Source organism: Vulpes vulpes, chromosome 1 (genome assembly GCF_048418805.1).
Source record: "Vulpes vulpes isolate BD-2025 chromosome 1, VulVul3, whole genome shotgun sequence".
In the NCBI taxonomy this organism is placed as follows: Eukaryota; Metazoa; Chordata; class Mammalia; order Carnivora; family Canidae; genus Vulpes; species Vulpes vulpes.
Genome location: NC_132780.1, coordinates 123,640,107 through 123,652,157, shown reverse-complemented (window position 1 = coordinate 123,652,157; position 12,051 = coordinate 123,640,107). Strand labels below are relative to the sequence as shown.

The 12,051-nt window shown below is 54.6% G+C and overlaps 1 protein-coding gene across 1 annotated transcript in view; it reads right to left on the bottom strand.

Annotated features, from left to right (window-relative positions):
* Positions 1 to 1,172: 1,172 nt before the first annotated feature.
* PDIA5 (protein disulfide isomerase family A member 5) overlaps positions 1,173 to 12,051 on the bottom strand; it is a 93,360-nt gene continuing 82,481 nt past the window's right edge. Inside the window, exons 15-17 of the mRNA XM_072725135.1 lie at positions 8,241 to 8,311; positions 1,760 to 1,894; positions 1,173 to 1,405 (exon numbers count right to left, since the gene is read on the bottom strand). Coding sequence (XP_072581236.1) covers positions 1,325 to 1,405; positions 1,760 to 1,894; positions 8,241 to 8,311 — 287 coding nt within the window. The 3' untranslated portion in view covers positions 1,173 to 1,324. The remainder of the gene's footprint in view (positions 1,406 to 1,759; positions 1,895 to 8,240; positions 8,312 to 12,051) is intronic.

Below are 12,051 nucleotides of genomic sequence, written 5' to 3'. Positions count from 1 at the left end.
CTGTTCCTGAAGGTCGAGTCGCCAACAAAACCACCCAAGTGAGCAGCTAAGCACTGCAGCCAGCTAAGGCAACCCCCCTCTGGACCGCCCAAATCCAAGGCCAGGATTATAACTAATCCCTGCTTATAACAAAAGTTGAGGCAGAGAGAGCGGGGCTGTCCTCCTCCCTGGGGAGAAGTACCAGTGAGTGGAAGGACAAGACCCATCCCAGGGTTCTCCGGCTCCGCTGGCACTGCCAGGCACAGGGCTGGTGCTAAGTCACCCAGCGATGCAGAAAGCACGACAGGTGCGAAAGCCGGTCAGGAGATGTCATGCAGGAAGGAGGCAGAGCAGGAACCTGGATGGGACCCATCCGTGGAGGACACGGAGGTGACATTCGGAGGTTACTGTGGTGGGGGGGACGGGGGCCTGACCCAGCACCTGCATGCCTACGGACAATATGCCACCCACGTCTGTCCCTTCCAGACAGAGTGCAGAGCAAGCAGCAGCCCAAAGCTCCCTCCCCTATCCCGTTCTAGATGCCCCCTTGAGCCTGGGCTTGACCACGGGGCTCATCCCCAAATTGGAGACTCAGCTTTCCTGTGACAGGACAGCAGGCAGGGACTGGAGAGAGGAAAAGAGAAGACAGGGGCGCCTGGGTGGCTCAGTGGTTGATCCCGGGGTCCTGGGATCGAGTCCCACCTCAGGCTCCCAGCAGGAAGCCTGCTTCTCCCTCTGCCTGTGTCTCTGCCTCTTTGCGTCTCTTATGAATAAATAAATAAATAAGATCTTAAAAAAAAAAAAAAAAAAGGAAGAGAGAAGACAGAAATAGTTGAAGAAAGAGAAACATGTAAATGAGTTCCAGGAAAACAGCCCAAACTGAACCAATCCAGAAAGACAAAGCCGCACACCCTGACGGTGTGCTAGTAGTACTTGAGCTAGTACTTGGTCGCCACCGTTAGCTTCAGCATCCCATTTTCCCTCATTATTGACACATATTTCCTCCCCAAAGCGGTCACTGCCAACAGGATATCCTGTGGTCTGCTCTCCCCTGGCCAAGGGGGCAGCGGCCCTGCCACCCTCCTCACGCCGACTGCTGCCCTCACGAGTCTGTCCGCCTCCCAGAAGATGCGGGACCACACGAGTGTCCATCTCCGTCAGTGCAAGCTCTGCGGAAACAGCCCACAACACCAAACAATTGGTTTACTTTTATTTCAAAATTGTACAAAATGGCCATAAGCGGCTATAAAAATTTTTGTTTTCAGAACACGTGGAAATTCAGAAAGAACAACAAAGCAGGTTATCATTTCACAGTGTAATGGAAAAGCTCTCTCTGAGGCAGGAATCACAACTCTTCCTTCTTCTTCCCCAGTCTCTCGTGGTCTCCTTCCCGGAGCGCTCGAATGAAACTGGTAAACCCCGATTCCTGTAGGGAAGGGGAAGGGGAAGAGGAGGAGAAAACAACTTCAGCCCTTAAGCGGATTTGCACCCTCCCTTGCCCCCCCCCCACCTCCTTCCCTACCCCTCCATGTGTTCACGCCTCCAGAAGGCCTGGGGGGCAGCTGGCCCTGTGGGGAGAGTCGGCCTGGCCAGAGGAGCCGTGGCCGACACCCTGGAATCCACCCAGGCTCCAAGCTGGGCCCTGGGACCACCTCTGGGGTGGCACATATTTCCAGCCAGGCCTGTAGCCCCTGCCTTCCCCGTCCCTCGGCTGCCCTTCTCAGTAGCCGTCTCCCGGCCCCCACAGAAAGCTCAGGGCGGACGCCTCTCCCCAGCTTACCGTCCGATCGCTGTCATACTTCTCTGCAAACTTCCCATAATGGTAGTAGTGGAACGTGGGGTAGGCCTTGACAGCCTCCTGCTGACACAGGTCCTGGTTCTTCTCTTTGACGCAGTCAACAGCAGCACAGGCAATCTGTGGGCCCCAAGAAAGGGTGGGTCAGCACAGGGGGCCCTCCCATGGGGGACTCGAGGCCCGGATCCTCTGTACTTCAGTGTCGTGGGCTTTCTCTGATTTTTCTCAATACCAAGGGTGAGCTGAACCAGAGCCTCCCCAGTTCAGAGCTCCACTGAGACTGGTGGTGCTGGTTTCCAATTCTCAAGGCAGATGGCCAAGGCTAGGGGACTCGGATGCGGTGCCCTCAGACCACCCTTGAAAATCAAGAGCGTGGTGGCCACAAAGGGAATCATGGCTTGAAAGCATCTGTAAACACCGCAGGTCTTGTGATGCTTTCCAGGAAGCATGGCCAGACTCGTTGGTTCATCGACTAACACTTCCTGAGCATCTGTCTGGGGGGACAGATGGGATCAAGGTTAAGAACAGGAGCTTTGTTTTTTTTTTTTTTAAAGGTTTTATTATTTATTCATGAGAGACACAGAGAGACAGGCAGAGAGAGACATAGGCAGAGGGAGAAGCAGGCCCTATGCAGGGAGCCCGATGTGGGACTCGATCCCCGGTCCCCAGGACCATGTCCTGGGCTGAAGGCAGACACTAAACCGCTGAGCCATCCAGGGATCCCCAAGAACAGGAGCTTTGAAGTCAAGTTTCCCCAAGTTGCAAATTTTGGCTTGGCAGCACATTAAGACTTACAGAAGATTACCTAGTTTCTTGGTGCCTCAATGTCCTCGTCTGTAAAATGGGGGTAATAACGATACCTAGGTGAGCGGGATATTGGGGAGACTGAACAAGAGAATCCAGGGGAGGTGACTGGGCACGGGACCTGGCACCTGGTTAGTAGTCGGGGAATATTAGCTGCTCTCATAATCACTCCTATGGGCCCCAGACACGAGCTCTGTCCCTCGCGGTAGGAGCTCAGCGTCTGGTCAGAGAGTCAGATAAAGAGACGATTCCCAGGCAGGATAGGAGGTGTGAGGCGCTGGAGTTGGTCCAGGGTGCCAAGGGGAGTGGCACAAAGGTGCTCTGCACGGTTTCCCACCGGAGCCGCGGCCTGAAGGGGAGTGCAGGCCGGAAACTGGGCGAGTTTAGCATGACGAAAGCAAACAGAGTTTTCGAGCAGAAGGAGCTTCCCAAATTGGCCACTGGCCTCTCCCCGCCCATCTAACGAATTCCGTATGCTGGCAGTTTCTCCTTATTATGTATTGTTCTTTCCAAGTAGGAGGGTAGAAAGCAGACATGGGGAACCTTCTTTCTGTTGAGGGTCACAAAGCAGCAGGGAAGGAGGGGGTGGGTGGGTGGCTTAGTGGCAATACACCACACACAAGCATTACGGAGGGGAGGGCAGACTGGTGAGAGGCGGCATCTGCCCGAGTGCGGCTCTGGCCAGGGGCACCGTGGTGACCTTGACAAAGTCCAGCCATTTAAGTGACTCCCATTCTTACTGCAGGAAGACAGTTAATAGACACGTAACAAGTGAGATCATTTTAGAGCCCAGTGAATGCTCTGAAGAAATTAAAAGAGGGTGATTCAGGAGGACGATAGCCAGAGGGGCTGCTTTATGGCCAAGGAGGCCTCTCCGAAGAGACAGTATCTGATCTGCGGCCTGAGCCAGGAGGAGGCAGCAGGTGCACGAAGGCCCGCGCAGAGAGCACTCGCCTAGAGGGACCAGGGCCCACGGAGGCACCCGACTGAATGACTGTCATGCTCGAAGTGGAAAATTATGAAATAGCGATGATTCACGTGGTTCTATGGCTACGGGTGATTCACACGTGGACGGAGGCTCCCTTTCCAGCAGAAGAGCGCCGCAGGCCACCCACGGTCACGTTTGCTGGTCACTGACCCCGTGCCCAGGTGAGCGGGGCCGCTGCTCTGCAGGCGGCAGGACAGAGTGAAGAGGGGGGGTGACCGCGCCTGCCCCCTCCCCGCCCTCACGCTTCCCTCCCACCGCCACCGCCGCCACACAGCGTCTGTACACGGGAGACTTCTTAGAGCAGAGTTTGCAAACTCGCTGCGCACAATCCATATCTGGCTCTCAGTCCTGTTCTATTTGGCCCACACAGAGTTTCAAAAGAAAAAAAAAAAAAAAAACCTGAATCAGCTGCCAACCTAGAAAAAGAGCCAGAAGATTTTATAGAAAAGTTTGGCTCTCCAGTTTCTCTTTAAAAGCCAGGTTTGATGGCATTTGCCCTGCATCCCGCAGGCGACGCATGGCAGGAGCAGAAGGGCAGCCGTCTCCTTCGGGCGGGGCCACCAGCCCCTTCGCCGCGGGGCCCCGCGGCTGCCGAGAACCCCAGCTCACCCTCGAAAACGCTTCCTGAATGACGTAGGAACACGAGGCAGAGGCCTCCCTGGCTGTCCTCAGCGGCCTGTCTCCTGCGTCCGGCCCGTGCGCCTCTGCCACGCCGAGCGAGCGCTCGGTGCGGGTTGCCCAGGCTGCTCTCCCTGCATCTGCTTTAAATCATGAATTTAATTTGTATACGTGCCCCGGAGCTGTGGGAAATACAGCGTATAGTTTTATAAACCGACTAAATTAAACATGTGTCCTTATTTTGAGTCCCCTAAACTAGCTGCCAGCCACGCACACACGGAGCGCTACTTCTGGCTGCAAAGGCTCCTCCACGCTCCCATTTCCACGGGCGGAGAGGAGTCAAGCACAGCTCTTTCTACAGGAAGCGGCTTAGATTCTGGAAAGGAGAGAGCAAATAAGCCTCTCCTCATCTGTCCCAACGTCTCCCGTCTAAACGCCTGCCCCCCCCCACCTTACCCAGTCCGGATTTACACCGACTGAACTACAGCACTGAGTGCACCCCATCGCTTCTAGACTTGCTCCACGGTAGCTGGTGTCCAGTCATGGCCCCTCAGCCACACGCTCGCCACTGGCACCCACAATTCTCATGTGCAGAGAGCCACAAGTAAGGCCAGTGACAGACGCGGCTTGAGGACATGTCCTCTGGCCTCCTTGACTTCTGGGTGGGACAATTCTATCCCTGGTGAGGTCTCCATAGCCTGAACCTAATTATCCCTGCACTCATCTGCCCATTCGTACACCTGCTCTGGCTCTCTCCTCCACCCCCTGAGGCTCTGGCCTGAGACCATGTCCCAAATAAACCCCTTACACATGAGTCCCAGAACTGAGTTTGCTGCCGGGAGACCCCTGACAATACCTGTTTATCTGGTTCTGAGCTGCCCCTTCCCAGCTGGACAACTGTGCGAGCATCTTTTCATCTCTTGAAGATTCAGTCTCTTCTTCTGTAAGACGGGAGATTAATACCACCTACTTGGTTGCGCTACTGTGAGGACAACACGACCTAATGCTCTCAAGCATCAGTGGAAGAGGAGTTTCCGGAAAATACCAAATGCTACGGTTTCTGCATTCAGTCAACATGTACAGAGGGCGCAGGTGTGTAGACTGGAGGGAATTCAAGGACAAATGAGGCCCCTACCCTCAGGGACTTTCCTTTCTGATGGACGGCCTTCCTTGTCCACACAAGGAAGTGCATGCACCGTGGCCGAAGTCCCAGCAGCTCCCTCTGCCTCAGGGCACCTGTCCTGCGAGGACCTTCACACCTGGATGACCTTCACGCCTGGGGACACCTGGATGTGCAGTGAGAGAGGAGCCCCACCCTGCCGGCCCGGTAGGTGCTGCCCTGACTTCTGCCTGCCCCCACCAGCCTTGCACCCCAGGCCCTGTCCTCCGTGGCCCCTTCCCTACTGTCATCTATTCCAACACTAGCAGCATGCAGCCCTCTCTCCACCCTGTGTGTCAACTGCTAAAGCTCCCAGTAAGCCCCGGGGAGGGGGTGGAGGCTCCCCCAGCTAAAATATGAGCTGCCTCATGCGGCTTTATTGATTCAGTAAAATAAATCTCTGCAGGAGCTAATATTGACTTTGGCTATGAAAATGGAAGTGAACAACCAACTGCATATTGATTGGGGAAGGAGCAGAGACTGGCTTCTGGGTGGAAAAAAATATATAATTCTGGCTAAGAGGGGACAGCACAGGGTGTCCAGAGAACTGGGAGTCAAGCCTCTGTTGTGGCTGTCAATGACCACTGCTGGGGGTCTCTGGGCAAGGGACACACAGCTCCTCTCCGGGCCTTGATCCCCCACGAGCAGGAGAGGGCTGGATGGGCCACCAGTCCCCGGACACCAGCCCATGGCCAGTACGAGAGGCAGCTCCTAAGAATTACAAATTCCTGGGGTGCCTGGGTGGCTCCATGGTTTTGATTTTGGCTCTGGTCATGAGCTCAGGGTCGTGAGATTGAGCACCGCGTCAGGCTCTGCACTGAGCATGGAGTCGACTTAGGATTCTCATTCTCTCTCTCTCCCTCTCCCTCTGTCCCTACCCTGATCTCTCTAAGAAAAAAAAAAAAGAAAGAAAAGAAAAAAATTATAAATTCCTGGAACCATCCCTAGACCTCTGATGTGACAGTTCTAGGATGGCACCCAGCAACTGTGGCACCGGTCACTTTATTGCCCCAGGCCGAGAGCAGATGCTTCCCTGTTGATACTGAGAGCCACCTCCAGGAACCCCAGGCCTGCCAACTGCCTGGCAGAGAGGGAAAGAGAATGCGTTCCTGGCAACAAGTGCGGGTGACCTCTGGCTTGGAATCAAGGGAGCTGGAAGGAGGGAAGAGGGGAAATAACAGACAGAGGGAATGACCGCTGGAAAAGGCCAGCAACAGGAGTGGCCCATGCTGGGACAATTAAGCAAAGGCATGTCAGTGTCTCAAAGAAGGAGGGGTCCCCTGTGGAAACGGAAGTCCCTGTGCATCAGCAGAGGGGAGAGAGGAGGAGGAGGCCCGGCCCGTGGCTGCCCACCAGGGGCACAGCCAGCCTGGCCCCGCTTGGACTGAGGCGATCCCTTCACAGACCCTGGAGCCACAGAGACCTGAGAGGCCGAGGGACAGGGAAACCCCACTCGTCAGCCACTGTCCTGTCTGTCCAGAGTTTTCCAGGTGAGAGTTGGTGGGAGTCAGTGCGGAACGATGCCAGGCCTGTGCTGGCTGCAGGGACGAAAGACTTCCCCACACCAACCACCTCTTGGACTGTGAGGGAGCCCTGCTGGGACTCGCCACAGGGGCCATGCTGAACCTCCCCAGACTGGCCCTGGTGGCAGAAAGGGTGGGTGGGGAAAGAGATGGAAGACAGGAAGGCCCTTCTTGCCATGCCCCTCTCGAGGCCAAGTGGCAGACAGAGGAGAAGAGGCTTCTGGTGCTTATGCTCCTTCCTGGTGGGTGAGGGGAGCCTTGAGGGCACAGCCAGAGTTCGTGGGTGATGACAGGGCATCCCCTGTCATTCCCCAGGGAAGAGTCCTGGGGTCTCAGTCCTGAGTTTGTCCTGCTCCCTATGCCTGTGCCCAGCCTGGTGCCCTCTGACCCGCTATCCCCGTACAGCGCTCACCTGCCATCACTGCCACACCCACAGGGCCAATGCCAGGGTGTCATAGTGGGTGCGTCCAGCCTGTCCTGGCTGCACCTAAGGATCTCACCCAGGAAAACAAGGCACCACAGCAGATAAGTGTGCAACTTTGGGTCTGGGTGTGTGTGAGCACCCATCTGAGGCCTGTCGGGGGACAGGTTCCTACAGCAGAGTCCCAGGCTGGGCAAGTCTTCATGATCATCTAGAGCAGCAGCCCGAACTAGAGAGAAGAGAGCTCAAGGCCTGGAGAGTCAAGATGACTTCTCCAAGCCACACAGTTCAGCAACAGTCAAGCTGCCCTGGGCCTGAATCCAGCGTCCCGGCCACACAACCCTTCGGCCCTGGAGTCACACATTGCCCTCACCTGGTAGCAGCCCATGCTGTCCTGGCTGCTGCAGCTGCCTGGGGGACGTGCCTGGGGTCCCCCTCCCCACCCTTTAATCCAATCTGCAGCTCTAGCTTGTTAATTTTATGCTTCATCAGTCGGCAGCTGCTGGAGCCTTTTAGGAGGGAAGAGGCTCTGCAGACAGAGCCTTGCTCTCCTCCACCTTGGCCGCCTCCTGTTGACTTCTGTTGGGTATTTTTTTATTTGTATTTTCAATTATATAAGTAATGCATGACCACAAACCCTACTGTAAAAAAGATTCAAGCACTAAAAATAATAATAATAATAAAATAAATGAAAATAAATAGATGACCCCTTTTACCAATCCCCTCTCCCAAGGAAGGGCTGTGACAGTTCAGCGTACCCCTTTTTAGATTCTACAGCCTAATTCCAGCATGCTCTATCCTGCCTTATGGAAACAATGTCCTGGTTCCCAGGGATTCCCTGATCTCAGCAGAGTCCATTCAGGAAGGGACCCGCGTGGAAGGGAGGATGGTAATAGGAGCTCGTGGCAGAGCAAGGTCAGAGGCAGGACAAGAGACGGAGACGGGTACCTTACCTTTCGGTCGTCCTTGAAGACGTCGGCGGTGGCGGTAAAGTGCGGGATGACCTTCTTACAGTGCGGGCACCCTGTGGGAGAGGGGAAGGATGGGAGGCTGCACGTCCAGGGGAGGCTGCAGAGCCAGGGGTCCTTCCTGGAGCTGACGGAGAAGCCTTTCCAGGAGCTTCCCTCCACCCAACAGACCATGGGGGTTCATCTGACCCCCACTGCTTGCACACCACACTGTCAGGGTCCACACATCAACCCTGCCGCTCAAACACTGCCCTGTGTGTCTGCTGTCAGCACAAGGGCTTCCTGGGAGTTCCTGAGCAGACATCGGGCCTGCTCTTGCCCAGGACCTCCCACCCCGCATCCTCCCATCACACACCGGGCCGAGGGGCTGGAGGTGGAGGAGACGTTCCTGTAGTCTTGCCCTCCCAGCTCCTTCCCCGGGTGGCTGCCCTGGGAGCTGGGGTAGAGGGGAGCTCTGGGCGTGGCAAAGGAGGCTGTGTGCTCAGCATTCTCGGAGCCTGTTACAAAGTCCCCTTCTCGTCTCCTAGGGACAATGGTGAATCTGTCCATGTCATGACTGAGAAAACAGGACTGGGGCAAGCGGAAGCAGGGGCAACCAGCCCCCCTCCTCCATCCACCGCCGAACCTCCACTGCTTGCGTTCTGCTAGCTTCTCCATTCCCAGCAAATCTCCAGCCCAGACCAAGCAGCCAAACCAAGCCCCTGGTCCTCATGCTGCCCTTCTACCCTCTGCTCTACAATCAACCTGAACCTTAGATCCAGGGGCGGGAGGGCTGAGGTCAGGCTAAGAGGAGGACAAGCTACAGGGAGTCCCCGATGCTTCTCAGAGCCTGGGTTCCTGACCGAGGGAAGAGGCCCATCAACTCCAGAGGCCCTGAGAGTGACAGTGGTGCTGTTGTCACCTGGCATCACAGGCCCCCTTTCAGCATTAGCTGATGCCAACCCGCCATTCCCCAGACACTGAGCGCAACTGCCAGGAGAACAGAACTGCTTTGAGGGAGGAGCTCCCTGACTGTGGTAATTAATTCTGATTAAAACACAGGTGGGCGAGGCCAAATGCCCCCACGGGAGAGCTGGTGAAGAGTCTGGCCAGCCAAGGCGTGGAACGGAAATGGTTTTCCTCATCTGCTTCCTCTCTCTTCAAAATAAGATAATAATGAGTGGCATTTCAGAGTTTTGTGAAGCCAAATCAAGGCTAAGCTACAACTTAAATATGAATTTAGCACTTGAGCCAGTTCCTGAGGTGGGTGCGACCACCCATCCGGCCTGGCTGGGAGCTGGACGGTGACGGGGAGGCGCAGTAAAGGGATTTTCCCAGCATCCACTGCAGGTGTAGAGAAGAGCCGGGCTGGTTATGGGCTCTATCACAGCCGAATGCAACAGAGCGCCTAGCATAGCCTCACTTGTGATAGATGCTAATGGATGATTTAATTGCCTCAATGGTAATTATATGAACACTTTACTCATCTGACCCAGCAGAGGGAAAAATAGCTCAAATTCATGAAAATTCCACACTATGAAGGAATGACGGTTCATACATTCCCAAACATTTAGAGGTCACAGAGTGCTGGTTGACAAGGCTTGTCAGAGCACCATCCCTGTTGCACCTACAAGTCCCTCGGGAGTGCGACATGGATGCCCCCTAAAGCATGAGGCTGGCTGGAAAATATGCTATCCCCCTCCCCCCCAATCTGGTATCACTTAATTTTTCCTTTTTAAGCTCTTTGCTTACTGAAAGTATAAAGGTAATTGTTAGCCTAGTGCAAATTCCCATTACCATCAATTTAAAGTATCTAGGTCTCAGATTAATCACCTCTTGGTGCATCTAATTTTATCATTATCCAAAAGAAAGAGCAAGGGAGGTGAATAACTGGAGGGGAGGTTGTTTTAAGAAAGGGCATGGGGCAGCCTGGGGGGCTCAGCGGTTGAGCACCACCTTGGGCCCGGGGCGTGATCCTGGAGACCCGGGATTGAGTCTCACGTTGGGCTCCCTGCATGGAGCCTGCTTCTCCCTCTGCCTGTGTCTCTGCCTCTCTCTGTATCTCTCATGAATAAATAAATAAAATCTTAAAAAAAAAAAAAAAAGGGCATGAAGATGTTTCCAAGAGGTGTCTGGTGGGCCAGAAGAGGCACGCTTTTTAAATTTGGGCTCTTTACAAAGGCACCACCTTTGTGTAGCAGGAAACCAGAGAAGCTTCCCAGAGTGGGGAGACCGAAACAAAGACCGAGGACAAGAGAGAAAATGCTAGAGACTCTGGCAAACCAGCCTAAGAAGGGGTCACCAGGACTGGGCCACTGAAAGCAAGGCTGGGGGCGGCAGCAGGGAGGGCTTGGAACTGGAGAGAACAGTGAAACAGGCAGAGGAAGATTTGTGTAGAAACTGGGGAAACAGGAGGTGGGAGGGGGTGGGGGAGAGGACATGTGGGGAGGTGGGAAGTGGGGCAGGGAGGCTGGAGCGGGGAGAGAAGAGAGACTAGGTTAGGGGGTTCGCTTTTGCTTCTACTGTATACCTACCTTTATCAGGTGTGTGACCTTCCTGTAGTATTAGGTTCTTTATATGCAAATAAGCACGAAGATGTATTGTTTCCTGCCGGAGCAGACTGCGAGGCTCTTGAGGCTAAGCAGGGACCAGGCCTCTTCCCCTTGTATCCTGGGCCCCAGATACCACCCAGCACACAGTGGTTCTGTGAGGGGGAGTTCGTTACCCAGGGGGTAGGAGTCCTGACCCCAGAGGCCTGGGGGAAAGAGCGGAGCATTTCTAGGGCAAAGTATGTTTGTATGTATGTATTTATTTTTAAAAGATTTTATTTATTTATTCATGAGAGAGAGAGAGAGAGGCAGAGAGAGGGAGAAGCAGGCTCCCTGCAGGGAGGCCAATGAGAGACTCGATCCAGGGTCTCCAGGATCACGGCCTGGGCTGAAGGCAGGTGCCAAGCTGCTGAGCCACCCAGACATCCCAGTCTGGATGTTCTAAAATCCACTCAGTAGCTGGTCAAGGACCTCAACTTCTGTGGCCAGGCTTTCCCTGCTACTGAGAAAGCGCCTCTTCTCTAAATTACGTCTGCAACAGAAAGAGCACCAGCCCAGGCTGCAGGGAGGCCTCTGTCCTATGCTGCCCTAAGGCCTCATGTAGGTCATGCATCCTCTGCTCTCGGTCCTACACACCGCACTCTGCCCAGATGGAAGACAGCTTCTTAGAACCCACTCAGCCTTCTAGGCATATTATGTTCTAAGGACAGATGAGACGGCGAGAAGCTCCACAAGAAAGAGCCCGAGTCCCACTCCCAGGTGGAGAAGAAAAGGCAAAAATCAGAGGGACACATTGGCTGCCAGGGGGGTGGAGGTCTGAGGCTGGGAACAGCCAGCAGGAGGCAGCCCCTCCCGGAAAGCAAGGGGGAGGAGAGACATTATGGATTATTGACACTTGAAAAGTGGGGCAGGAGAGGAGCCAACAGGAGGCCTGGCTACAAGCAAGCGGGTTTACGACTAGATGGAGTTGCCTGGCTTCTCCGCAGAGAGCTTTATTATCCCCACTCCATTAAGCTGAGCTATAACCTAGGGGAGGGAGACAAGGCCACCAGAAGAGTGGGGAATTCAGGAGCCTTCCCTTTTAAGTATCAATTAACTTCAAAACGGAGCACAAAAAACCCGAAGGTCATGAACATACATGTCACTTCCTCAACTTAAACTGATTAAAACGAGGATCGAGGAGGGGAAGCTAGCTCAGAAGAATGTGGTATGCTTTTCCCACAGCTTCAAACCCCATGGCCTCAAAGCCACGTGGGGAGGTCAGGGAC